Source organism: Labrus mixtus, chromosome 4, assembly GCF_963584025.1.
Source record: "Labrus mixtus chromosome 4, fLabMix1.1, whole genome shotgun sequence".
Lineage (NCBI taxonomy): Eukaryota > Metazoa > Chordata > Actinopteri > Labriformes > Labridae > Labrus > Labrus mixtus.
In genome coordinates, this window is record NC_083615.1 from 22140862 (window position 1) to 22167835 (window position 26974).

Sequence of the window (26974 nt, forward strand, 5' to 3'; positions counted from 1 at the left end):
TATTGACTTTGACCACATGCAAAGAGAGACTTTGGAGAAATAACTGAATCGTTAAAAACAGTTTGCAGGATACAGAGGTTTTCATGGCTTTCTATATGAATCATAGAACCATTAACTGTACATTTAAAATGGGTCATAATTTCACAACACTATGTACATACTTTGAACGGCCACATCAAACAGAGGCTACATGTTCAGAAGCACTTCAGGGTCATGACTACAGCTGGACACTTATTGGAATGACCACAACACACTTTTACAGCTACAGTTTATACATTTACAATTAAAGATCGAGAATTCACCAAAACAGCACATGATTAATTCTCACAACAGAAAAATAAACATTTACACTATTTACAAAATCGCTTAACAAATTATCAATCTGAAAAAGATCGACCTGTCAAAAAGTGCATCACCCTGGTATTCACATGTACATAACCATAATTATGTTCAAAAATCCCAGATTCATATTGTCTTCATATAGCTAAGAAGGAATTTGTTAAAGTGGGTTAAGGAATCTCTCCCTGGGAAGGGAATTGAATGAAGACACAATGCTGCCCCACAGTGGTCAGATGAAGTAATACAGTTGTCACTTCACAGTTCAATTTCACATTTGCTTGATGTGGGTTGCACATGCTGGGTATTTACAGAAATATACTAATGGAGCAGGGATTTAAAAGGACTACCACTTAGATCCAACAATGGGAGCCCAGATAGTAAGACTTCTATTTGCATGCAGGGGACATAGCAGGGAATGAAAATAAGATGAATAATGCATAAATGAAGGGTAAAGGGTATAGCATGAAATGATAGAGTGGAGGCCAATAACTTTCATTGAAGGCACTTGGGATTGGCAATGTTTCCAAAGGTATAAGGAAGTCTCTATTAAATAAACCCCATAATATATATACCACTGTATATTAAATATGTCCCACAGTTGGAATTGAAAACATTTCTAGGAAGACTTGGTTTGTTTGTTTCTTTTTCCCTCCCAGAGTTGGATAACAAGATTGATAGCATCGTCTGTTTAATATCAAGCTATGGCTACAGTTAGCTTAGCTTAGCACAAAGACAGGAAAAAATGTACTTGTTCTGCCGCTAAGAGAAGCAGATAAAATGTCAAATGAATGATGCAGGATCTAATGTCATTCACATCCTTCATATATTCCCTTTCAATGGCAGCAGTATGGACCTTTTAAAAGGTATATAATTATGGCATGTTTTACACAAAACCATAGGTTGAAGTAGTTTTTTTCCTTTCTTTTCTTTTTTTTTTTCCTTTTCCCATTAAATGTCTGTAGATACAATACTACTGAGACCAAAAAGTGTATATATCCACATGAGCAATGGGAAAAAATGAGTTAAAAATATCAGTATGTTTCAAATCTGTTCACTATCCTGCTTCCCTTTGAAACAATAAGAGCAGTTTCAGTCAACAGAGCTCCCACCATTTCCACACTCTTTAATTTGAACTCTATCTTATGGATTAAAGAAACGTTAGAGGCTTTAGGGGTGCTGATAAGTGAGTTTATTACCTTTAGAATGAACCAGGTGTGCTGTATCTCTCTGTCCTTTCACAGGCCTTGTGCTAAGCTAAGCTAACTGTTGCTGTAGTTTTATATTAGGCATACTAGCATGAGCAGGGTTTATCCTTTTTGTCTAACTCTCTGCATGAAAGTAAATAAACGGAATTGTCAAGAAGATATCAAACTTAAAAGAAATGTTTGGAGAGATAATGTTTTTGTCAATTTAAATGCAACAGATAAAGATAAACGATACAAACTCACATATTTCTACGTCAACTGCCACACAGGATACTACATTATACAGAAAACACAGATGAGCATGATAGAGTATTAAGTAATTCAATTAACTGTCTTATTTATTCTGATCCGACAACAACTAATATTTGAGTCAACATTGCCACTTAAGGTTGAACTGTACGTACACAATTATTTAAAAAAAATATAACAAGGGAGGACAATAGATACTCAGCACACTATTTAAATTAGAAGCTGTTAGGTGTGTTACCTGTAATAAATATAATTACCAAGGACCACACAGTTTAAAACAGCACAGATATATATATATATATAGATATATGTAATGTACACACATCCAGAGAGTCTGACTCCACACTGGGGCTGTTTAGGTTTATTCTTGATGGTTTCCCTTTGTGCTCTTCTTGTCTCTGTGAAGATGCTCAGTGTCAGCAGTGTTACAGATATTAAAGTACGCACCAGCTAAAGACGACGTATTATTGCTAAAACAGGACGAATGCAGAGGACCACTACCAGGCAGGGTTTGCTACAATATGATACAGTTCAGTATGTAAATGTTTGCCACTTTGATTCTTAGCAGTACAGCGCACAAATGCAACAACAGTGAGACAGACTGTTGGTTAATGTGATGCTCAGGTGAAAACAAACTGCTGGTGTGTTTATGTGTGTGTGTTTATGTGTGTTTGTGTGTGTGTGTGTGTGTGTGTGTGTGTGTGTGTGTGTGTGTGTGTGTGTGTGTGTGTGTGTGTGTACACTGTCAGTCTTTGAAATGCTGCCTGTCCTCCTCAAACTCATTCTGCCGCCATCTTCTCAATGTGGTCGGTCAGCAGCTTGTACTGTTCTGCAGAAAGATAAAACACAGACACATATTTGTTATGGAGCAGCTGTGGAGTCGGACGTCTGTCCACCGGAAGGGTTCTGGGTTCAATACCCAGCTCCTGCAGTCACATGGTGTTTCCTTAGGCAAGACACTTAACCCCAAGTTGCTCCCGCTGCTTCGTCGGCGTCATGTGAAAAGTGTATGAATGGGATTAGTAACTTCTGATGGTCACTTTACATAGAAACCTCTACCATCAGAGTGTGAGTGGGTAGGTGTGACCTGTTGTGTAAAAGTGCTTTGATTAGTCAGAAGACTAGAAGACTCTATACAGCATAACAGGCATTAGACCCAATTTACACTGTCTATCAACATGCGAAACTCCAAATCAGGACACATTCTGATTGGATAATAAGAGGAAGCAAAAGTCAATGTACATACGCAATGGCAATGAAGAGATCTCTCTAACAGACAACCTGTAGCTTTCAAAAAAGGAGTTAGTAAGTTCACTTATAGTTAGACATTACAACTTGATCCATCCATCAGGATTCTTTATATCTATAGATACCAAATCAATAATGATCCTATTGTTTCAGGTTGAATTGTTCCTCTCATGATTTACCTTCATTGAGGTTGCCGATGACAGCCTGCTTCTTCAGGAAGTCATTGCAGAGTTTCTTACTGAGCCCAAACGCCAGCATGTTGTGAGTGAATGTCCTGAAATACACACGTCCCCAAAGTCACATCAGTTCAAATGTAAACTATTGCTGACACAAAATAAATGTATTATTATCATTAGCATTTAGGTGTGCAGTTTGTCCTCAGTGAAAGGATTCATGCTCAAGAGCATTTTTTATTTCAAGTTTTAACATCGTTCAAGGAAGAGGACATTTTGAACACTTATTTAAAAAGTAGGGCTCTTAAATTTAACAACAAAAGAATCTGTAATCCAAGTATTAAATTACAAAGGACGCATCATTTGTCTTCAACATAACCTTTGTCAATATAACGGCACTTATTGACCGCAGTATCTTATTTAACCACCAGGAGCCTCTCCATGCCCTCCTCTTGTTTTAGTTTAAAGACATTACTGCGGCTTCTTCCTCACCCGAGTTGGCCGAAGGCGATGTTCTCATCGATTTTGGAGCTGTCGTCCCTCTCCTCCTGGGTCATATGACACCACCTCTCCCTGCAGCACAGAGACACTCAGAGTCAGCTTTTATCCCAAAGTCTCCACTCGACCTTCAGAACTACTGAAACAGGTCAGGGGTGGATGTCAGAAAATATCGCATGTCAGTGTCTTTCTGACTTTTTCCAGCTGTACAACAGACGGGAACTTGTTTTACACCAATCTGTCAAATGCATGACATTAAGATCATTATCATTTCATACTGAAGAGGATCAGGGCCACATAGCGAACATGTGAAAAATGTCTTTGAGTGTGTTTTTAAACTTGACTTAAAGGCCACTTCACTGCATTGTGGCCTTTTGACGATATTTAAATATCGGAGTCATTTGCTGGCATGTTGTCTTACTGAACTCTTTGCTGAATAATTAAGTGTAATACTGCGCTCAAAGTTCAAAAGTAAAACATGATGATGTTTGAGTTGAAAGATGCTGCAAGTTAATCATCATACTTAAAGGTTGCACAAGCAAACTGTTGTGATTGGACAACCCTACGTTGTCAAAGTATAGGTTGGAAAATGTAGCATTCGAGCCTAGATCATTGTACAAAAGCAAATGTTTGAAGTTTTCTGTCTGACACCCTGGGGTGCCACTGAAGTGTCAGTGTTTACACCAATACCAAGGAACTAATCACTGCGACTCTAACCAGGACTATGTGAGCAGGGCAGGGTTATAGTAAGGCAAGGCAACTTTACTTACACACCTCAGTCAGGTGCCAGGAGCTAAAACCTAAAAGGAAATCCAACACAGTACTGAATCATTATTTCATCTCTGTTAATGTTGTAGTGATTGTATGCTAGAGTGGCGGTCTGATGGCCATAGTGATCAATAATGTCCACTGATACAGTAACTACACCTATATTCTCCGCCTGAGAAAGAATATCAACACAAGAAAAGGTAGAAACCTTTACGAGAGTGAGACTTCAAACTTAAGATTCTGACTTTGGAGTCTGAACTCAAATATGTTTTTCACATGTGGCACAAATCAGCTTCTTCCTTTTGTTCCAGAAACTTTTTTCCAGAGATTGGTAACCATCTCTGTAATCCACCTAAAGAAACCCATGACATCCACCCCTGTACCTCGGATTATTGTTATGAGATGCAAGAAGAGCGACTACATTACGCATCAAAACACATTAAAACAATATCAAAAGCAACAAAAAAAAGACATCAACCAGCTCTCAGCAAAATAATAAAACAACAGGTAATGATGAATTCATAAAGAATCATCATTGGTAACAAGCAGAGGAAAGGTTGTTCTGATATGGAGCACCATCCTGAACTGAGTATTTACATGCAGATAAAAATAAAAGTGTTGATTCTGAAATCTTAGGCTTTTATAGAACATACTTAGCCTATATCTAAAACCATATTAGACAACTAGTTGTCCCGTAAAATGGTGAGGGATAGCTCTGCAACTTTGCACTGCTGAACATTTAATGGGGATAACAAGCGCTGTGACAACAAAGTAGAAAAACATGAAAGAAATCATAAGGTAAGATAATAACAACCAGATCACTTTCTCTCTCTTTGTGTATGGTGCCCACTACCAGTTTGAACCACTAAACCATGACCTGATGGGACCAGCAGAGAGTGTAAAATACATTTTATAATCACATATCTTTTTAATTTTTGTTGGTATTTGAAACTACATTCAAAATTCAAAGTTTATAGAGTCAACGTAGTCATTGCTGTGTTGGTGTAGCCCGTTTTATGGACCGCCAATCCTAAGTTTTGAGGGTGGCATTTTGCTCTTCTACATTTTTTTAAGCCAAAAATGACCACAAGTCAAGAGTGAGGCGCTGGAGAGAAGTAACAGTTACAGTATGGTTGGTAGGTTAGGTGCATCTGACATCCACTGTAACTGTTTGTGCATAGGATGATAATTTTAGCCAATGAAAAACAACTTACTCAGATTGTCTTCAAATCAACTTAACTCAAAAAGCACATTAAGTTAGTTTACCAAGGCAACTAAACATTCACAGGTGGCCAGCCCTACAGCAGACTCAACTCTACACCAAGACCATCACTTACTAAATAAACATTGTGCTGTATTGAAGAAGACTTAAAGTAGTGGTTGAGAACATGAACGCATTAGAAAATGTTTAATAGAGAAAGAATATGGGAAGAAGAAAACTCATTTCATGTGACTTCTATCTGGCTTGTTTGTATCTAGTCGAGTCGCCTCCTGCTGGTCATTAGAAACAACACACGTTTAAGGCCCCTCTGTATCAGCTTCACCTATCAGATCCCAGGATTCCTTTTTACAGTATATAAATGTAATATTTTCAGCAAAAGAAATAAGAGGAAGATGATATAGTGTATTATGAAGCATATTGGCGAGCATTAAAGAGAAAAATACCCCAAAACAAACAAAAATGCAGAGTGGTACCTCAGAAATGACTGTGTTTAACTGTTTCAAGTGCACATTTCTAGTTATTGTTCATTAAAATCTTTGCACTCACTCTGCAGTGAAACACAGAAGCTGGTAAAGATAGTCAAAAAGAGATTGCATATAGGAAATGTGCAGAAAGGGGTGAGAGCAAAAAATCCCATGCAGCGAGACGAATGGTGTGAACATGCAGAGAGCTGTGAAGAGACTGCAGAGGAGCTGCTGCCTCCGTCTCCTGCTCCAGATATAAATACCATCACAGACATTACACAAGGCTTTCATTGCACATCAGGATATTAAATGTGGGTGTGATGCTTTTACTCATCAAGGATGGGCACGTAAAAATCCTTTCAACAGCAGCATGAAAGCATACCAAGGTGAATCACATCACCTATTGGACACCCACACACAACATGCCAACTGAAGTTAGATGAAGGAAGATGAAAGGCAACAGAAAGAAAACGAGGATTTCAGCCTCTGAAGAGCTCAGAAAACAAGCTTAACAACAAATGATGTACAAATAAATATTCAAACACAGTAATCCAACTGTAATTACAATAAAACCACTCCATTAATCCTGTGATGTGGAAATTACTGCCAGCTGGGATTAAGCAGATTATATCTTTTAATGAATACACCGCTGTGTCTCAAACTAGACTTCCTGACGTCCTACACTAAGGCCATCCTATTATTTTTTAAGAGAGCACATGAAGGAAAACTCAAAGTTGGACGCAGAGCCATTTCTGGACCTTGAGGGTTCCCCTTCAACCCAATGTAACGCAGTAAATATTAAATTCCCATCTATGCTAGAACTCTGAGTTTAACAGTGTGGCTGCAATTTTGCCACATAAGATCTCAAATGTTAATTTGGCTTCGTTGGGTTGTTTCAACAAGCACAACCCATCCAACAAAATCTTTTAACTAGGTCTCATGTCAATTCAGATATTTGTTTCCAAGCGTCTGCCGCACTGATCCTACCTGACAGATTATACAACACAATATGTTTTCCTAGAAGATTGGTGATACAACTGCCAGGCCTACTGTCCTTCTTCTCCTCTCTGCCTTTATTAATCTATTCATTGTTTTAGGGCAGCGGACAAACAGAAGGACAGACCTCTCAGACTTCTCTTCATCCTGCGTTCCCCTGCTCGGCAGCAAGGCACAAGGAGACAAAGGGTCAAAGTCAACATGCAGCAAGGAGGAGAACAACAACAGCTTGTAGACAGGGGGGGGGGGATGTAGAGAAGTGAGGAAAGGAGAGGAGAGGAGAAAAATGAGGAGAGAAGAAGAGGTGAAGGGCAGGAGGAGATTATCAGCAGTGTTGTTTTTGGTTGAAGCCAGCAGCACTTCACTTCAGGATTTTAAATTTGAATAGACAGAAACAGTGACAAGAACAAAACAAACCTATCATGCTTTATTTTTTTCTAGAAGACTTTTTTTGTTATAAATAAATAGTTCCACTAATCCAGACTCACCTAGTAGTTGGTGATCTTTTCGTCCTCTCACAATGGACAGCATCAAAAAAAGCTGCGTTCCAAAATCGTAATGTATGCCTGACAGAGACAAGAGAACACAGATTACAGGTTTACTTCCTGATCCAGATCACAGAGTCTTAAAGCGAAGCTGCAAATGAAAACCATTGATCGCTAAGAATTAAGTCATGTAATCATAAATCTGGTCAAATCTGCCTTTTCTTGACGTTTCTCCGCGCCAGATCATGAACACACACGGTCACTAAGCTGCGACATTATTCACTTTAAAGTGCTTTGAATGATGCTAAATGTAGCAAGTCTGCACATCGCAATACATCCTGATAAAAGGTCTAAGTAGCATCAGAACCAACCTGGGCCCTAGTTTTACATAGAAGTTAAGGTTCAAGGTTTCAAGGTTTCTTTATTAACTCAACTCAACTTTATTTATATAGCACTTTAAACACAACATAGTTGATCCAAAGTGCTGAACATTGCAGAAACAAAGCATTAAAAAGTAACAGACAAGAACAACAACAATAAAAAATAAAAATAACAAGTGACAGTTAATTACAGTGTAACACAAGAATAACAGAGCTATGGGTTTTTTGTGCTTGATGGGTTACTGTACATTAAAAGCAATTGAGTAAAAATATGTTTTAAGGCGAGTTTTAAAAACACCAATAGTGGGAGAGAGACGGATGTCTGGGGGCAAAGAGTTCCATAGTTTTGGTCCTGCAATAGAAAAAGCCTGATCCCCATTGCACCTTGTCCTGGATCTAGGCAGTGACAGAAGGTTTTGTGCTGATGACCTAAGACCTCTCACCGTTTTATATGGGATAGGAGTTCTGAGAGGTAGGCGGGGGCAAGTCCACTTAATGCCTTAAACACAGTCAGAAGTATTTTAAAATCAATCCTCAGCTTGACTGGCAGCCAGTGTAAGGAGGCAAGAACTGGGCTGATATGATCTCTTCTTTTTGACCGTGTTAGGACTCTGGCTGCTGAATTTTGTATGAGCTGAAGGCGGGATAGAGATGACTGAGTGATACCAAAATAAAGTGAATTACAGTAATCGATGCGAGTGGATATGAATACGTGAATAACTTTCTCCAGGTCGGAATAACATAGGATTGCTCTTAATTTTGAGATGGATCGGAGCTGCATGAAGCTTAATTTTGCAACCTGATTTATTTGTTTGTCAAATTTTAGTGCTGAATCAAATATTATGCCAAGATTTTTTACCTGAGATTTAACGGACTGGGACAATGGGCCGAGATGGGGTGAAATTGAGTCTGCCAAGTGCTGTGGACCAACCAAGATAACTTCAGTTTTTTTGTTGTTGAGCTGGAGGAAGTTTGTGGCCATCCAAGATTTTACGTCTTGAAGACAATTTGTGAGGTTTGTGAGTTTGTTGTAGTTGTTTGGTTCCAGGGGGAGGTAAATCTGTGTATCATCAGCGTAACAGTGGTAAGATATGTTATATTTTTCAAAAATTTGGCCTAGCGGGAGTAAGTAAATGGAGACGAGGACTGGACCAAGTATGGAACCTTGGGGAACATCACAGGGAATGGGGGCAGAGGAGGATGAAAAGTTACCAATGGAAACACTGAAAGATCTGTTGGATAAGTAGGACGAAAACCAATTTAAGGCAGTACCAGAGACCCCAACCCATTTGTTTAGTCTCTGGATGAGAACTGAATGGTCAACTGTGTCGAAAGCTGCAGTTAGATCTAACAGTAGGAGAACAGAGCATTTACCAGAGTCCGCAGCTAAAAGCAAGTCAATTGTAATTCTGAGAAGTGCTGTTTCAGTGCTGTGACGAGCTCGGAAGCCAGATTGGAATTTATCAAAAATGCAGTTCAGCGCTAGATGGGACAATAATTGATTGAAGACTGTTTTTTCTAGGATTTTTGAGATGAAGGGGAGTTTGGAGATTGGTCTATAGTTATTTAAGACTGTAGGATCTAAATTTGTTTTTTTCAAGAGTGGCTGGACAACAGCATGTTTGAATGACTTCCAGAGAGTTATTGATGATTAAGAGAATACAGGGGCCAACGGTGTCTGTAACGTCCTTGAGGAGATTGGTAGGAATAATGTCTAGACAGCAGGTGGAGGTTTTGATAGAAGAGATTAGTTGATGAAGTTCTGGTAAAGTAATCAAGGTGAAAGAATTTAGAACCGATGTGTTCTTGGAGGGAATTAAAAGATTATTTACAGGTGGACTTATACTACTTATACTTATACTAATTAGTACCCAAAGGTAAATTTGTTGTGCAGACAGGAATTCAGCGTTCCAGAGATAAGAGGATGCTGAAAACCCACTGAAACATTAATCAACCAACCCACTTAAATGGGGTGGTTGGCTAATGTTGCGGCCTTAACAGCCTGTTGCTGAGAATCTACTAACATTCTGTCAAGGTGAATAATTTAGACCCCAAATTATGGGAAAAAAACAAAAACACAGGGCCCAGGTTTAAAATGACAAAATACACATTCCTGTACACAATATTTTACTTGATTCTCAAAATTTTTCAAATGATTGATACCTTCATCCCATGCCCCCTAAAAACTAAAAACTACACCCCAAAAAAACAAGAAAACCTAAGCTGTGATGAGAGGGGTCACTAGCCAAATCCTTCTTAGCTGAAATGATTATTATAATTCATAATTGATAATTCAATCAGGGCTGATCTGAGGGGTTTTGTTTTGGGCTTCACCATTAGAGTTTAGTGTAAACGCTGCCATCTCAATCTTTAAAGCCTGGAGTCGGTATCTAAAATTCAGGATGCAGATTTTCAGTAGAATACAATATGTCTTTTACTCTTAGTTACTGAATGATTGATTTCTGTACGTTCTTCAGACAGTCTCTATGAACCTTAAAACTGCAAAATAACAAATACACGTTTGGCTACTGTTTAAGGAAGGCAGATGCTGTATTGGTTATTTTTTTTCCCTTAAAAGGTCACATATTAAACTCCTTTTCAACAAGTTTAAATAAGTCTCAGCGGTACCTAAACTCTGTGAAGTTTCTTGCCAAATATCCACTCTGATCCTGTATTTGATCATGCCTATAAACCCCTTTTTATCAGCCATGCTCAGAACAGGCTGTTTCTGTTTCCGTAGCTTTAAATGCAAGTGAGCACCATGCCCATTTCTTTACAGTGACAAGGCAGACTCAGAGGGCAGAACAAACACCTAGCTGTGGGAGTGTCTCCCACCTGAGGGAGGGGTTACTGCCCTTTGTGATGTCACTAAGGGAAAAACTCTAAACGGCCTGTTTGAGGACACATTTTCTGGAAAGTGAAGCAGGCACAAGATGGAGAGGATGGACTTTTCTCATCTTTGGGGGGTTTGTAGACAGACTAGGGACACATATTAGTGTTAGAACATGGTAGAGTGTATTCTGCATAATATTTGACCTTTAACTTACCATATGGGCTGCTGCTTCAGGTGAGTGTAAAGGTACACCTTTTCACTTTTCTTTTCCTCTGGAGCATCTGACACTGGGATGGAAGAGGAGCTCAGTTAACATCTCAATCACATTTTGTAAAAGCTAATAGATTAGTGGAGGAGGGAAAAAAACACTCCTTGGACTGTCTATTATTGTAATAATCTCAGCACAGTGATTTGAAATTCACTATACCTGGTGATCTGGGCTTCGTCTCAACTGTTCCTTCACTTTCCCTACAAATGAAAAAGCAGGAGAGAGAAAATGATTGAAGCCTGGACACGACTATGTTATGAAAAAAAAAAGACTTCAGAAGAGGAGAAGCGTCTTCTCACTCAGTCTTTGTAGCCACCGAGCTCCTCAGCTTGTTTTCCAGGCCTCCAAAGAAACCTTTGACATCTGACTTTGACGTGTTTTTAAGGAGGCGCTCGGCTGCACCTTTCTTCACAGACAGCCAGGAGTTGGCCTTGTTGAGGTATGAATCCAGACTAACTGGAGGACCCCGATCCAGCAGCTCAGAGGGGGAAGGCTGAGATTTCCCTAAAGCAGAGGACAGCAGAGAGTTCAAAACAATCGATCAACGGTAGATATACAACTTAAGGTTATCCTGTACTGTATGTTTTAACCATGTTACAATGTACCAATAATTATTATTATTTATTTGTCCTGTTTAAAAAGATTTTAAATAAAAACCATAACAGCTTCAGTATTTCTTATTTTTGAACAGAAGTCTTTGGTCTTTTATGTCAACATGTTGAACGTTCGTATCTCAAATCACATAATCACGTTTCATGAAGCACAGCCGAAACATGCTTTTTACATTTTTTCTTTTTTTGGGGGGGCTTTTTGTGCCTTTAATGTAGAGATAGGACAGTGGATAGAGTCGGAAATCAGGGAGAGAGAGAGAGAGAGTGGGGAATGACATGCAGGAAAGGAGCCACGGGCTGGATTCGAACCTGGGCCGCCCACTTGGAAGACTATAGCCTCCATACATGGGGCGCGAGCACTAACCACTGCGCCACCAACGCCCCTGCTTTTTACATTTTTTAATTTTAAAGGTCTGTCACATTTTTTTATACTTTATAGTACTTTTGAGAACATCCTTTAGTCTATATACTACAGATTTTTGGGGCATGAAGTATCTTTTTAAGAAGTTTTTTTTTTTGTAAAAATACCAATGTAGCCATGATTATCATTATACTGCAGATAAAACTACTAAAATGCTTCTGCTGCTCATAAAAATTTGCATTTTTGTTAACAAGCTAAATTCTATTTAAAAACATTTGAGATATTTTCTTCTTTCTCTTTGTGAATGGATGAATGAAGTTAAACTGCTGCAACTCAGTAAGTGGGAAATAAAAAAACAAAAAAAGAGTTCATACAAAAATATCAAACAGCACGCACGTCCAAATAGTTCAGTATTGGTTGTTTCACAAAAACCAAATCCAAATACAGAGAAAGAAAGCGTTACATGTGGTGATAATTAACATTAAATGTTTATTGGAGCTGCTTCTGGTGTGCGGACTTCGTCTTTCTCAGTCTTTAAATCTTTTCAGAGACCATCAGGTTTGGATGGATCTGCCAGTGTTCATAGACTTTAAGACTCAAACTACAAAGTCTTCCTCATCTGATACAGACTACAAATGAAGAGATACTCAATGAATAATTTACAAGAATTCAATGAAAAAAATTATATTTTGATCACTAATTTGATCTAGATTTGTGAGACAGCATGTAAACCTGCTTCACTGCCTGCATACTGTAAGAGAATTCTTGAGTCATTCTTGGATACATATTGTAGTTCAGATTCATTTTTTGTGTCAAAGTGCTTTTTCCTTATTTTTTGATCCACAATCTAATTTATGTCAACACTATATGCATAAGGGCCTCTAATTGGAACCTGGCTTTATCTGTCGTAACATATGGAAACACCTGGCTAGTATAAAGGGACTGGGCCTTAAATTGGGATGGGCTTTTATTTGGTGTTTTACGGTATTATCATTATTATTAATTTCTAAGTTGCTTGTATAACGTTTTAATTGTCTAATGTTTTCTAAGGTGAAGAGTTCCCCCCTACCCTCGTGGTGTCTTCTGAAAGATCACTACTGAGTCACAGCACTTGAAATCCTGAAGTAGAACCAGTGGAGTGGAATACGGATGGAGCAGGATAACTTTGAACAGACACACGTACTCTTTTATTTTTAGGTCAAGATTCTTTGCAGGTAAAATGTGCAGGAGACCTTTTAAAGCCTTTCTCTTCGCTCCTTAAAGCTGCCTTCTGCAGGTTTATGTGTATAGAGAGTAATACAGGATCTGACTGCAGACTGATGTTGATTAAATTAATGTTGTGTTCTCTGTGTTACACAAATCACTCAAAGCTTCCTGCTTGCAGCATGTTTTGTGTTGCGGTGTGTCTGCAAGACAAACCACAGAGACGACCTGTGCCAGTTACACTCTGAATCATCACTGGGGAGTGATTTTCATTGGACCACGCAGAGCTCTGTTTACTTTGCTGTGTCAACTTTTCACTATTGCAATTTAGGGTTTCTTGTGTTGTGCAAAGAAAGTACTTAACACCACGCTGTGTTGTGAAAGAATAGCAAGTCATAGTTTGAAAAGAGGAGCTCCTCTAATCCTGGGCTCATACTACGGCACTTTTTCAAATCCTTACTGATTTTGAAATGGGGTTGAATCCCATGCACAAGGAGAAACTTCACAGATATTACCTCTCTAATCTCAGACATGCAAACACACAACATTTATAAAAAATGGCACAAAACACACTGAGGGGTTTGGGCTCAACATACAGACACACTGTGATCTTATATGATCTTGTGATGTCGTGTAGAAGTCAATGTAAACAAAGCAGAGAATGCTGTTGGGCAAGAAGCTGCTGCAATAATGTTCTATAAAGAGTGAAAACAAAAGGCTCTATGCGGTTTCTTTATTCTTCAGCAAGAACTGGTGGTGAGATTTCAACTATCACTTATCAGATCTGTCAACACCAGCATCCTCGAAAATGTTGACCACAAGGTTGAATCATTTCAAGACGCTGCCTCGCTGGTCCATCTCAGAAAGTACCAACGTAATCATCAAATCTTACCGATGTAGAAGTATGTGAAGCACATAGTCATGAGGTTTTTGGCGGGGCTGTAATCATCCATCTGGTAACATCTGTAACACACAATCACTGTAATGTTGATCCTGTCTTCACTTGTTGCTACTGTATTCATATAAATGACTTTTTATTACAAAGATTATTAGGTGGTACTGACGTATTTTTTTCAGCTTCATTAAAAAAAACCCAACCCTCACTAAATGACAGGGTGATATTTTCTTAAACATACACTGATTTTTTCATTTTTCCTATCTAACCACATGTAGAGCAGCGGGTGTGTGTGTGTCACAGCTGAAAAAAGTCTCAATTGTCACGTTTGCTCTTATTTGAGTAATATTTTCTAAAAACTTTATTGAAAGTTTGCATTTAAACCTTTATCCAATAAAAGCCAAACGGGCTGTAGAATAAAAATATTTCTGTCAATTTTCATGGGAAAACTGAAGTGCGGCATCCCCTTCACAGTTACACAGGTTCAGACGATTATGATATCTTAGACTCACTCAAACAGCATGACTGCAAACGACTGCACCAGTCTGTAGAAGGTGGCTTCACTCACACATTTGGAGTGGCAGCGCTGTGAACAAAGAATGACAGAGGGTGGTTTAGGTTTAAGATTATCACATCAAATCAGCTGAGGTGAAGGAATAAAAATCCAACAATTATTACGGACTCCACGACTTATCTAAAAGGAATTGACTTGAATATGCGACATTTTGTTCTTCTGACCCTTTGCCTTCTTTTGACAGAGCAGCTGTAGAGATACAGGAAATGTGTGGAGGAGAGAGAGGGGGAAGACATGCAGCAAAGGGTTGAAGTAGTGGCTGCTGCAATGAGGACTGCATCCTCTGTGTATTGGGCACATGCTTTAACCGCTGGGCTATACAGGTGATTAGTTCTTTCAATGGCGTTTCTATGACTCGTATGATTCTTATGCCAGTGCACTAAAATAGAATAGTTGTTTTTCCAAAAAGGTCATACACCGCATCATTTCCTCTTCATCCCCATATTCACCTGTGCACTGACGTATTTGGCAAACCACTCCCGACCTTTGCCGTTCTCTCCGCTGCACAGCTCTCCAAAGCGAGCCTGCTCTTCCTGGTCAAAGTCCTCCCTTTGGAAACAAGAACAAAAAAAGTCGTTATGGCACTCATTTGCAGACCCTGTGAAAAGACAGGCTTCTCACAGCTGGCTGTGTTTACTGCAGGATTTATGAGACAGGTTTTTATGATAACTGGAAAAGGTCTGTGACAGACAAAGAATGAGAAACAGGAAACATTACGAATAACCCCTCTTTTATGTGGACATTCAGTCAGTGGCATAGTCAGTAAAACATGCATCACTGATCCAAAACAAGATAGATCTACAAATATGTGAAAGACATTTGTACAGAAAAATTTGCATATTTCTAAATTCTAAAAATATATTCTTCATATGCTTATGAAAATGTGATTGCATCCCAACAGGTCATACATACAGGTAACATGTAAATTCATTTTGACTATGCAAACATGAAGCAAATTTGCTTTTTTTTTTATGTTGTATTTTAGACCTAGGTCTTCAAAAAATGTTTTTTTTTTGTGGAGTCCTCAATGAGAAATGTAGTAAATCAAAGCATTATGTGTGTTAAACTTACAGAAGGTTGAATTGTCTCCACATAGTCTGTGTGTACCAGAATGAACTGCAAGTGTCACCGTGCTCTAATTGTTCAATTAATTGTTCAATAATTAGCTTTCATATATTGAGGGAGAGAATAAGCTCTTCTTCTGTACATACAGTACTACACCCTCATCACACATAACACGTCAAACCTTTATAATCTGTAGCCTCTAAATGGTATTTTTGTTTAATCCACTATTTTTCTTCCTGCTTTTTCTCTTGACATTTAAGGAGGATTCACAGGAACTTAAACATGAAAGTTCAGACTGAAGTTTGGGAGCAAATTTAGGAGGCTTCAGGAGGAACAGCTCGGAGAGAGACATTTGCAACAATAAATAAATGAATACAGCGACCTCAAATTTAGCAGAACTAATATCAAAAGAGTGTTGCCATTAATAGCAGGATGCAGTTAAGAATGTTTTTTTCTATATTTCATCAGGCTCAACATGTGTCATGTTTGGAGACAAAGCTTGACACTTTTTTATTTTTTATTTTTTTTTAAGATAAATTTTTTGGCTTTAATGACTTTTATTCTAGAGAAAGGACGGTGGATAGAGTCATAACCCGGGGAGAGAGAGCGAGAGTGGGGAACGACCTGCAGGAAAGGAGCCATGGATCGGATTCGAACTTGGGCACTTACCACTAGGCTACCGGCACCCCAAATGTCACCACTTATTGGAGGATTGCTGTGTAATTTAAGTTGATTAAGGACACCTGGGGTGAGAGTGAGAGTGGGGAAGTGGAACAGTTTTTCGACTGCAAACGGCAGCTTAAGATTGAAGTGACAGCGATCTGATTTGTTTATAAACCTATTGGCTTTAAATGTATATTTATTCTTTTCAGACTGATGACAGAAGTATTCTGAAGTTATTTACCTCTTATTGGTGGTTTGACCATGAATCGGTACATCAAACAGTATAAAAAGAAAAAATTGTGAATTGACTTACTTTCCATGAAACACCTTCTCCACATAAGCCTTCATGAACTTCCTCCTCTCCACTGTGTCGGCGTCAGCGTCTTCTCCGCTGTGCGCCGACGAAGATGACGACCTCCTCAGCTCCCACGCGTCAGAGGGCGGGTCCATGTCATTCTCACTGTCTGCGGACTCTGTTGCATCGCTGTCATTGTCTCCCTCCTCTTGGTGGTGGTGGTGGTGGTGGGGGTGAGAGCCATGCTTGGTGGGTGCCATGGGCTCTGGCAGTAAAGGCTGCTGATGAAGTCCTGTGGATGACCTGGGCTCTGGGGAGAAAATGTCTGTGTGGCCTTGTTGTTGACCTCCGTCTACACTCAGCGTTGAGGCCCCTGAGGGCAGGTCGAAGTCTATGAGGTTGTCCACTGCCACACCCTCCATGTTAGAAATGATGAGTGGGATAGCTGGAGGTTTCAGCTGAGGTCATAGACACTGTTTGACTTTGCAGACCCTCCCATCCCCCGAGGATGCTGACATCAAGTGAACTCACAAGCCCAGTGCATCTGTGAACAGATTAAAAATAAAATTAGCATCACGGTCCTCACTGACATTGTCCTCAGACTTGGCAACCATATAGTGCAATAAGTCACTCACTACTGTTACCTACAGAATGTTCATTTACACTGACTATTGTGTCAATATTTACTACATTATGAGTACCAGGATGATCTACTCATAACAGTCAAAAAGTTGACTTTGGAACAATTGGAGACTTCTCACCCTACATCTAAATGGTTACAGCGTGATCATTTATTTTCATTTTATTAAGACCAAACTGAAATCAACAACACAAAGGCTGGCTGATATGTTCTTAAAGGTAAACTCCTGCACACTATCTAGACTACTTTGCAAATAATCATATATTGGCAATGTTCCAGTACCAGACATTCATCAGGTATTTGTTAGACAGTGTGCAAGAATTTACCTTTAAGCTTTCGATGGACACATTGCTCTCCTTTGCACCTGTCTTTTTATGTTTTTATTTTATTTTGAATTATATTGTTTGATTTATGATAATCATGCTCAAGTTTATGTGATAATGCACCAAGGCTTCATGTATTTTCTAAAATAATATCCAGTTGTCAAATAAAAGTCTTTATAAAAGCGCTTTAACACCTTCCCATTCACACACTGATGGTAGAGGCTGCTATGTAAAGTGACCATCAGAAGTAACTAATCCAATTCATACACATTCATACGCCACCAACAAAGCAGCGGGAGCAATTTGGGGTTAAGTGTCTTGCCCAAGGACACATTGGACATGTGGCTGCAGGAGCTGGGGATCGAACCCGAGAGACGACCGACTCTACCAACTGAGCCACAGCCGCCAGATGCCAGGTGGGGCAGCTACAATTTTTTGGGGCCTTGTACAAACAGATGACCAATAGGACGAGTTAAATACAAAGGCCTTCCTCTTATACAAGCCTGCTTAAAATAAATGCCTGGTATCTAAACCTAAGTCACCCTAAATGACTGTACTTTATTTGAATCAACATAAAGATTTACTTTTTGTTTAAATGTGTGGAAATACAAATGGGATTTATTCCGATGGTTGTTATAAATAATGTGAGCTCTGTGGGGCCGGTTTATGTTGTCTACAATTTAAAAAAAATGTCATGATAGAATACTATTTTGCCTCTGGATTGGAGGCAGCAGGAACAAGAACTTTAAGCTCTTCCATCCTTTTATTACAGTAACGAACCTCTGCATATCACTTTCCAGTTCACAGAGGAAAAGGGAGTGAGGAAAACAAGCAAGAAAAACACAGATCACAGAGTTTCTGAACCAGAATCGTTTGGCTTTCACCTTTGCTTGTAGCAATGAAATCTCAACTGACTATTCAGCATAAATGGATTCTAACAAGGTCATTTTAATTCATTACCCAGCAAGCATGCAGACGGGAAAGTATAGATGGAAACCACAAAGACAGGAAACACAGATCTTAATCTTCATGTCTGCTGCACATCTGAACCTTTAATATTGTTGTAATACTAAAAAAACAGCACACTGACCTGGTCTAACTTTAAAGAAATGAGCCAACCAAGGAAAGCACAGTTACACGAGTCTTTACCCTGACCTTGTATGCTCTGAGACGGAAAACAGCAACAGCTGCCCATCCTGCTCTCTGTCTGCGGGCTAATCTGCTGCAGCTCCTCTAGCACAGGGCACCATTTGGCCTTCTGACTACATATGAACAGTTATAACTTTGTTACACACACACGGACACACAGACACACGGACACACACACACACACACACACACACGGACACACACACACACACACACACACACACACACACACACACACACACACACAGGTCTGGTCCGGAGCCCTTGGGTCAACAGTATGTTTTGGTTGGCACTCTGAAGATGAGGTAGTTTGTTATATAAATCTGTGTTTAGTGAATAAAACCAACAGTGACGCACATAGACACATCATGAGTGCAAGATAAACACACATGCACATCAGCAGCACAGCAGCAAGCGTAGACTATGTAGTGGGTATTAATGACATCATAAAAAGGAGGAGAAAACATGATGAAGGGGAAATCACCTCATTGCCTTTTCCAAGTGTTACCCCTAACCAGTTTTATTCATATACTTTATGTAGTGTTGGAGTATTCAAAATTGGTCTTGGTCTCAAGACCGGTCTAGGGACCACATTTTGAAGGTCTCGTCACGGAATCGAAAGGATTTTTAATCTGTCTTGTCTCGGCCTCAGACTGAGCAGACTCCAGATTTTAAATCAAGACCGGTCAAAACCACCACTGATCTGCTGTTTTTCCACGTAATCACTGTGATTAGCAGGACAACGCCTGTTTCTTCAAACAACAAATAACTTAAATTCATTCATTTTATCCCCCAGTTATGTCCACAACCTTTCCAATGTTCACCGTCTAAATGAGTTACACGCCCCCTGCACACAAGATGATGATTATTCAGTGATATTTATGGTCTTGGTCAGTCTCAATCCCTAAATGTCTCGGTCTTGTCTCGGTCTCGGAGCACTTCGGACTCAGGTTTGTCTTGGTCTCGGTTAGTGTGGTCGTGACAACAACACTATCCCAAAGGGGTAATTTTATCTGCACTCTCTGTTGAGAGACATGCTACTCAAACACTGGTCCGAAATAATACACACATGCAAAAGAAATGTGTATATCAATGCTTTTCTGTCATTCTTAAATCTCTTTATTTGCCAATACATTAGCTGATGGAGGGAGTAAGTGTCATTGGTACATTTGTTGCAGAAAACAGGATAAAAGCTAACTGGATCAGCCTAATAGGACACCAGTGATGGGTCAGCTAGAGTTCAGAGGACTGAAGCTGCAAAGCTAAAAGAAGGCTGAAAATCAGACCTCACACAATGGATCTTGAAAAAAAGACCAAAAAAACAAACAACAAAATCAACCGAAGCTGCATGTACTGTATCTAGTACAGAACCAACAGACATCTTTAAATCAGTGAATATTGTCTTCCCACTGACATATTGATATTGGCCTTTAAGTTGGCTGAAATTTAAACTTTTTACAGGAAATGATGAAGAAACAGCGCTGAAGAAATGGGGTCATCACTCGCATTTTTAAGAGAGAACACTCTGACTCCATAGTATATACATCTTTAGCACTGTATACGGTATATAAAGAACAGACACAAGGAAAATGTCTGTTTTCATTCCATCTTAAGAACTAATCATGCTTTATCACACATGATCTAGTGTTGTTCATTTTCAGTATTGGTCTATAAAGAAATACAAAATAGGTTCCAATAGGCTCCATTCAGGAGTTCTATGCTGTTTGCTGATACTGCTTCAACACCGGAAGCTGTTTTATCACATCATCAGAATCCTTCTGCTACAGCTGTCACACTCACCACAATGACTTATGTGAGAAAGTCTGATGGTCATCTGACATCTACAAGGCATCAGCATATCTGTGTCATTATCATTTAAAAGTCTGTGTGATTAACGCTGCCGTGATATTCAACATCCTGAGTGCAGGGTCAACAAACAGGACACAGACACAGTTTTCTTCGTTGGGACGTTGTGCATGTGCCATTCCTCTCTTTTGTACAAGAACTCTTGCTCTTAATAAGCCCACCATGAGTTTTTTGTTGTTGTTGAAGAGGCAGTGAGGTTCCAATATGGTGACGGAGCATGTGGCTCAGTCTTACTGGTGATGTTGGAAGTGTGAAATGTCGCTGGGATGATGTTGTTCTACCCTCACAGCTTTTATTCTTATAGGCCTGAGCTGATCAAAGATAGCAGCAGAGAGCCTCAGTCAGTCATGATTCTCTGCAGGGGATGGATGGCAGAGGTACAATCACCTGCAGGCCAGTGACGCCATTTGGCCTGAGTAATGTGTCCTGTCTTCCTGTCCTGCTACGGCCACTAAAGTTGAAGGCACAAAAAACACACACACACACGCACACAAAGATGCAAGAGGACTCTGTAAATCCTTCACTCTGACTGCAGAGGCTGCAGTATTTCTGCTTCCATGAGCAGGAAGGGGGAGCCCCCACAAACCCTCAAACACATACAGTCACAACCTGCCCCCGCATCAACACCATCCCTGCATGTGATGTGCGCAGGGGGAGGGGCTTACATAAAACTACAGTACTTTGTGTGATTTCGTGTAGAGGATCCCTGCTTGTTGCTGCCAGCTATGCACCAAACATCACAAGACCTGTCCTGGTCTCTGCTCTCTTCCTCTGTGTTTTGCTGCATGATTCTCACATGAAAGTTGGTGCTGTTATGCAACGCGCCCCTGAGCCTCTCCCACCCCCAGGAAGTATCATTCAGCCCACTCATATGTAAAAAAAAAAAAAACATAGTAGAGCAAGATATGAGGTGCATTTACCCTTAACACTCAAGGTGATGCAGTTCATCCATCTCTGTCACCCCGGCTTTATGAGCAATATGCAGCAAATGCAAAGCCATTAATCACCTTTTCTTATATGTCAAATACTGTTTCATAGAAAATCAATTCAGCATGTGAACAAGGTCCTTTCAAAGTCCCAATAATGGCCCACTAGTCCATTATCCAAAGTGTCCTCTGTAGCATTCCTAAACAAAGCTTTGCCTAACTGAAGCTGCCTGCAGAAACCAACACCACACTAGGGACTTCACTGACCCACAATCCTTTTGGCTTCCTTCAGTAATTTGAGACTGAAAGTTGTTTCCATTGTTGTGTCTACTGGGATGCTTCAGTGACAAAAACAAAAGCAGTGAGTCCATTCTTTGTGTTACTCGTTCTTGATACTTTGGACTAACAAGGTTGTTTCCCATACCTCCCCCTGGCTCCTTTTTTCTTTCTATTTTTTTTTAGGTTTTTTTGGGCCATTTTTGCCTTTAGAACAGCTGAAGAGAGACAGGAAATGTTGAGAGGAGAGAGTGGGGGGGACGACATGCAGCTAAGGGCCGAGGTCGGATTCGAACATACAGCAGCTGCGGTGAAGATTATAGCCTCTGTACATGGGGCGCGCAACATTACCACTAGGCTATTCGGTCTCTTAAACATGCTTTTTACTGATACATTGTTAACTTATTTGCTTGTCATGCTATAAAGAGTCCAATGACGGCTCAAAGTGAGACTGTGACAGTCACCACAGCAAAGCTCATCAAGCAGCATCAGCCGACAGGTCAAACAGAAATGTTTGTATTTGTGATAATGCCTCAGTATATGCTTACATACTATGACTTCTCCACTGTCTTTACGTTTGTCGTGCCTGAGGTCTGTTTACAGTGTCTGATCTTATGACTTCACGTGATTCTTTTCTTGCTCTGCTGAAATTCTTACTAGCAATCTCCAGAGTTTACCAGAGTCTGCCTTTTCTTGACTGAAAAAGATTTACAGTTTGTGCAGGAATTCATGTAATATATAGGAGTCAGGTGTAGATGCATCAGGTTTATGTTAATGTAATGGTTAGCAACTATAAGACTCACTGTTATACTTCATTTTAATTGTATTCTATTTCTTTGTTATCGGTTACGCACAATACAAACCGTCTTCTACCTGCTTGGAAATAAACCTCACTCTGACTCTTTAAATATTAATACTGACAGAAAGACCAAACTAGGAAAGGGTACCCCAAGTCTCTCAAAAGAAAAATGTTATGCATTTTTTAAAGATTACATTTTTGGCTTTTTATCCCATAATTTGACAGGACAATAGACTCCAACCATGGACTGCCCGCTTGTAGGACTAGCCTCCATGGGATGCGACCTAACTGCTAGTCTGCTCAGCTAAACGGCGCCCCGAAATGTATGACTTTTCAAGACCTTTTAAACTCCAATTATACTCTCTGTAGATGGCAGACGAGGTTGACTTCTCTTGTACACTTTATGTCCAAAATATGAATCCATAGTCTACTTAGCTAGCTAGCTTACTCACTAAGATGACAGGCTTGCATGAAACATTAAACATGACTACAACTCCCCTGCTAACAGCAGTTAAGATGGACATACAAGTTCCAATTCTAAGGCAAGGAGCTCACTTTAGCATTGAGTAAGGACATTTAGTTTTCTTTCCTGATTGCTGGTTCACACCAGAGCTCCTGCATACTCCCACTGCCAAGAGCATAATGCAATGCAGTTATGGTAAGAGCACCTTTAATGTCCTAACCTCAGAGTCAGTCACCCAAACTGTATCCTTTAAGCCAGAGTTACTCCCCGACATCTCTCCTAACCAAAAGTATATCCCTTGACCCGTCAGACTTCAAACTGCCACTGAGTTCTTGCAGACCTTCACTTTATCTGGACCAGACTCAAACACTCTTTAGGAAGGGAGACAAGCGTTTAGGATGCAGGAATGTCAAGTTGACCGAAGCCTCTTTCCGAGTAGCTTTGGCACTTTGGAGCCAAATAAGGGTAAACAATATCAGTTGGAAGTGTCTGTGTGAGTCACCTGTTAAAGGCATAAAAAGGCTGCTGTTAGCTGTTATCAGCTTCTGTCACCAGTAAGTGGGAACTACTCTCTCGCAGCCTTGTATGACTGACAGGAGCAATAAAGTCATATTATTACAATGCAGCTTGAATGCAGAAAATCCCATCACTGAGTCAAATATGTATAGTTTCTCACTTCACAGCACGTTCATTTTTTTATTGAACATAATATTGTCAAATATGTAATTAAAAGCACCGTTCAGGTATACTAGTGTCACAGTGCCAGAGCACCTCCCATCACATGCTTCATTGAATATGTGTGACAAGGAGAAGTGGCTGCTGATAAGTTAGGTGCTGAACCTCGGCTGATGTTGGCCAGTAACAGCTAGGGGACTGTACTCACAGATATAATCTCCTCACCACAGGCAAACCTCACCAAACAACAACACCAACTCTGTTTTCAGGGACTATTTGTACTCGCAGAGACGGAAAACAGCAGCACCACTTCGGCCCTATACAGATAGACATCATCAGTCATTTAAGCATATTATTCATTTACACAGAAATGTGTCTCATTAAATGTGTTTAGAAAGATAAACAGTTCTTAAAATGACTGTACAGAACATATAATTCAGAAAACAATGCTTGAAGTGAATTAGAAATGACAGTTTGTCGAGCAGAGCGCTTTGATGCTATGGTTTTCAATACTCTCAGCACTGTCTGCAGCACATGCATACAACACAGCTCAGCTGACTCCATGGTTCAGCACTTCATTTGGTTGACAATATATAATGCCAAGGCAGCCTTATGAGTACATTTGCATGGACAAGTCTTCCAAGTCAATCCATTTAGAGTAGTTTTTTACCTTTAAACAGGTATCGGTATCAATGTTAGATAGTCATCATTGGTTGGGCCTGTCAGTTCTTGCCTATACTAGCAGAGGTGTACGACTACTTATCTATTCTTACTTGTTGTTTACCATCACTGTATCTCAGTTCTTTTCTTTTGTGTCACCGATTACTACGATTACTCACTTTGACATTTTAATCTGAAGGAAAGTGCTATACAAATAAGACAAGTCATTAAAATCACATGAAGCTATGATTTCAAGAGTGCCATTCTGACACTATCATGGCTTGGTTTTTAAGCACACATGACAACACTCTCTGTAGTATCACCACTGCCACGCTTATCATGTGAAATCTCTAATGTTTGCATTCCCCCTCACAACATTATACGTAAGTAGACATGAGTGTGGACAAATTCCTGCCTGTCTCATTCATGCTCAATGAGTATGGAAGCCAGGGTATATTTCAAGCCTTTTCTGCATCTTTTGCAGAAAGAGTTTAAAAAAATAAGTCCCTGCTATTTTTTTTTTTTTTTGCCTTGAAAATGCACATCAGGCCAACTGAACTGACATAATGGAGCCAGGTTAAATGAGGCATGTTGGATAGTACAAAACCTGGGAGGAAGTTCCCCCACATGTGCACTTTCAGATAACAGCAAACAGTCTTATTTGGCAAGGAGCTGAAGCTACAGCAATATTATGTCAGGCGTGTGAAAACAGGCAAAGTGGTATGGGGATTTGGAGGAATCATGATTGCGTAAAATAACTTTAAAACTTCTTGTTCTTTTTGGGTTTGTTTAAATTTGACACAGATATGTCTCCTGTTTGTGTGCAGAACTCCATGCTCATTACCATTTCGTCTCATTATTTAGGCTACTACTTTAGATTATCTTCCATGTGCTTGAATATATGGCTAGACCGTGAGTTTATAAAATAATTTAAAGTGCATATAGCCTATTATCAGTAAGCCTACTTGTGAAACCATGATAAAGTACAAAATGAGCTGTTCTCCAATGTGGCAAAAGTAGAGTTACTATAAAGCAGATCGTCTGTCATGAATTAATTATATTGAATAAAACGCACTTCAAAAAGACCACGGTGCAGGGCCGATTTAGTAAGACGGAACATCTTTAACTCTGAAAGTTCCCATTTTCTACAAATAAAATGCACTTGATGAATGATACATACGCTTTGTTTTCCAAATTGTTTTAAAGGCAACTAAGCTATTACAACCTTGGAGAGTGAAGTTAGGTTTACGCTGTCTTCTTGGAGGAAACCGGAATTAGTTGAGGTTGAATTGAGATACAGACAGTTAAAACACAAGCAAGAAACAGGTGCTTTGGCTCTCACAGTGCACACCTTAGCTTATAATGTAGCACAAATGCTGACCAATGAGTTGAAGCTGGGCTCACTTGACAGCTGAGATAGGAAGCAGCACTGAATAAACACAGCAAAGGCTGACGTTTCCTGCAATGTTAATCCCTAGCTTTACAGGAAAACAGGGATACCCCACGGCAGTCGAGAAGGTGTATCTACAAGTAAAGCCATAGACACATCAAAACACCGTTAATTCATCCATAAAGGCAGAAAACATCACGACCAGAGGGTAATAACCCTCCGCTTCGACCCCAGGAACATTCAAGAAGGCAGAAATCCAATGAGAAATGCGGTTTAAAAGTCGGAAAACAATACCTTTCGGATGTGTAAATGTATATTTCATAAGACAACGACATAGACAGCTGTACGTACATGAAAGGTCCCGCGCTGACAGCAGAAAGGGGTGTATAGTGCGTCGCTTTTTGCTGAAGACTGTGGTCTTGGAGACAGAAGAGCGCATGCGCAAACAAAAGCGAACACGACGAGGGGGAACCCAATGACGTTAAAGTCAGCACAGCCAATCAGAGCGACCTGTGCAGCCGCGTTGCTGCGACAAGCTAGAACTAATATTAATGGTTATGCCCTTCAAGATAAAAGCATGGTGTTTCCATTTACCTTAAAAACACAATAATTTCGGGGAAATTGAAATTTTGACGATAGGTAAAAGGTTTTCTTGAATCAAAATCATTCATTTTTGTATCTTTACTCAAATGATTCAATCCATGCCTCAGGAGATTTCTAGTAAAATGTTAAAATGTTCTCTGTTGTTCACGTTTTTTTTTAAACTTCTGTAAAAGGAAGTGTGCTTTGCAATAATATATCAAGCCCAGATACAAACTGTTCTCAGAAACGGGGGGCCTATTCCCTACCACATGATGATGAATTATAGCCTACCTGTTCACGGGGAATTCTATAAAGACAGATATCACACGCTTTGAGTAGTTTTGAAAACAATAGGTACACGTATCTGTAATTGGGAATTTGGTTTAATTTCAAAATGTATGGAAAATGTCTCACTAACTCACCAACACAC

General features: G+C 39.7%; 1 protein-coding gene across 3 annotated transcripts; it reads right to left on the reverse strand.

The window, feature by feature from the left end:
• Positions 1-1849: 1849 nt before the first annotated feature.
• Positions 1850-26868, reverse strand: kiaa0513 (KIAA0513 ortholog). 3 transcript variants are annotated; one of them, XM_061036387.1, is made up of 13 exons: positions 26314-26868; positions 16814-17339; positions 15222-15321; positions 14711-14784; positions 14196-14266; positions 11428-11632; positions 11288-11328; positions 11075-11147; positions 7651-7728; positions 7290-7319; positions 3707-3787; positions 3221-3315; positions 1850-2622 (listed from the first exon to the last, which is right to left on the reverse strand). In XM_061036387.1, exons 2-13 carry the CDS (start codon positions 17215-17217, stop codon positions 2573-2575), a joined length of 1302 nt encoding a protein of 433 aa, XP_060892370.1. In that variant the 5' UTR covers positions 17218-17339; positions 26314-26868; the 3' UTR covers positions 1850-2572. The 3 variants fall into 3 exon arrangements, with proteins under 3 accessions (XP_060892370.1, XP_060892371.1, XP_060892372.1); XM_061036388.1 differs by having other exon boundaries at positions 25798-26868; XM_061036389.1 differs by lacking the exon at positions 7290-7319.
• Between the last annotated feature and the right edge of the window lie 106 nt (positions 26869-26974).

Excerpts from the sequence above, each read along its gene's own strand:
- kiaa0513 (XM_061036387.1), bottom strand. The coding sequence starts at position 17,217 with ATGGAGGGTGTGGCAGTGGACAACCTCATAGACTTCGACCTGCCCTCA. Across the intron at positions 7,729-11,074 it reads CTGAAGCAGCAGCCCATATG|GCATACATTACGATTTTGGA; the intron begins GTAAGTTAAAGG and ends TGTCTCTGTCAG. Across the intron at positions 7,320-7,650 it reads AAAAGATCACCAACTACTAG|GGGAACGCAGGATGAAGAGA; the intron begins GTGAGTCTGGAT and ends GCTGCCGAGCAG.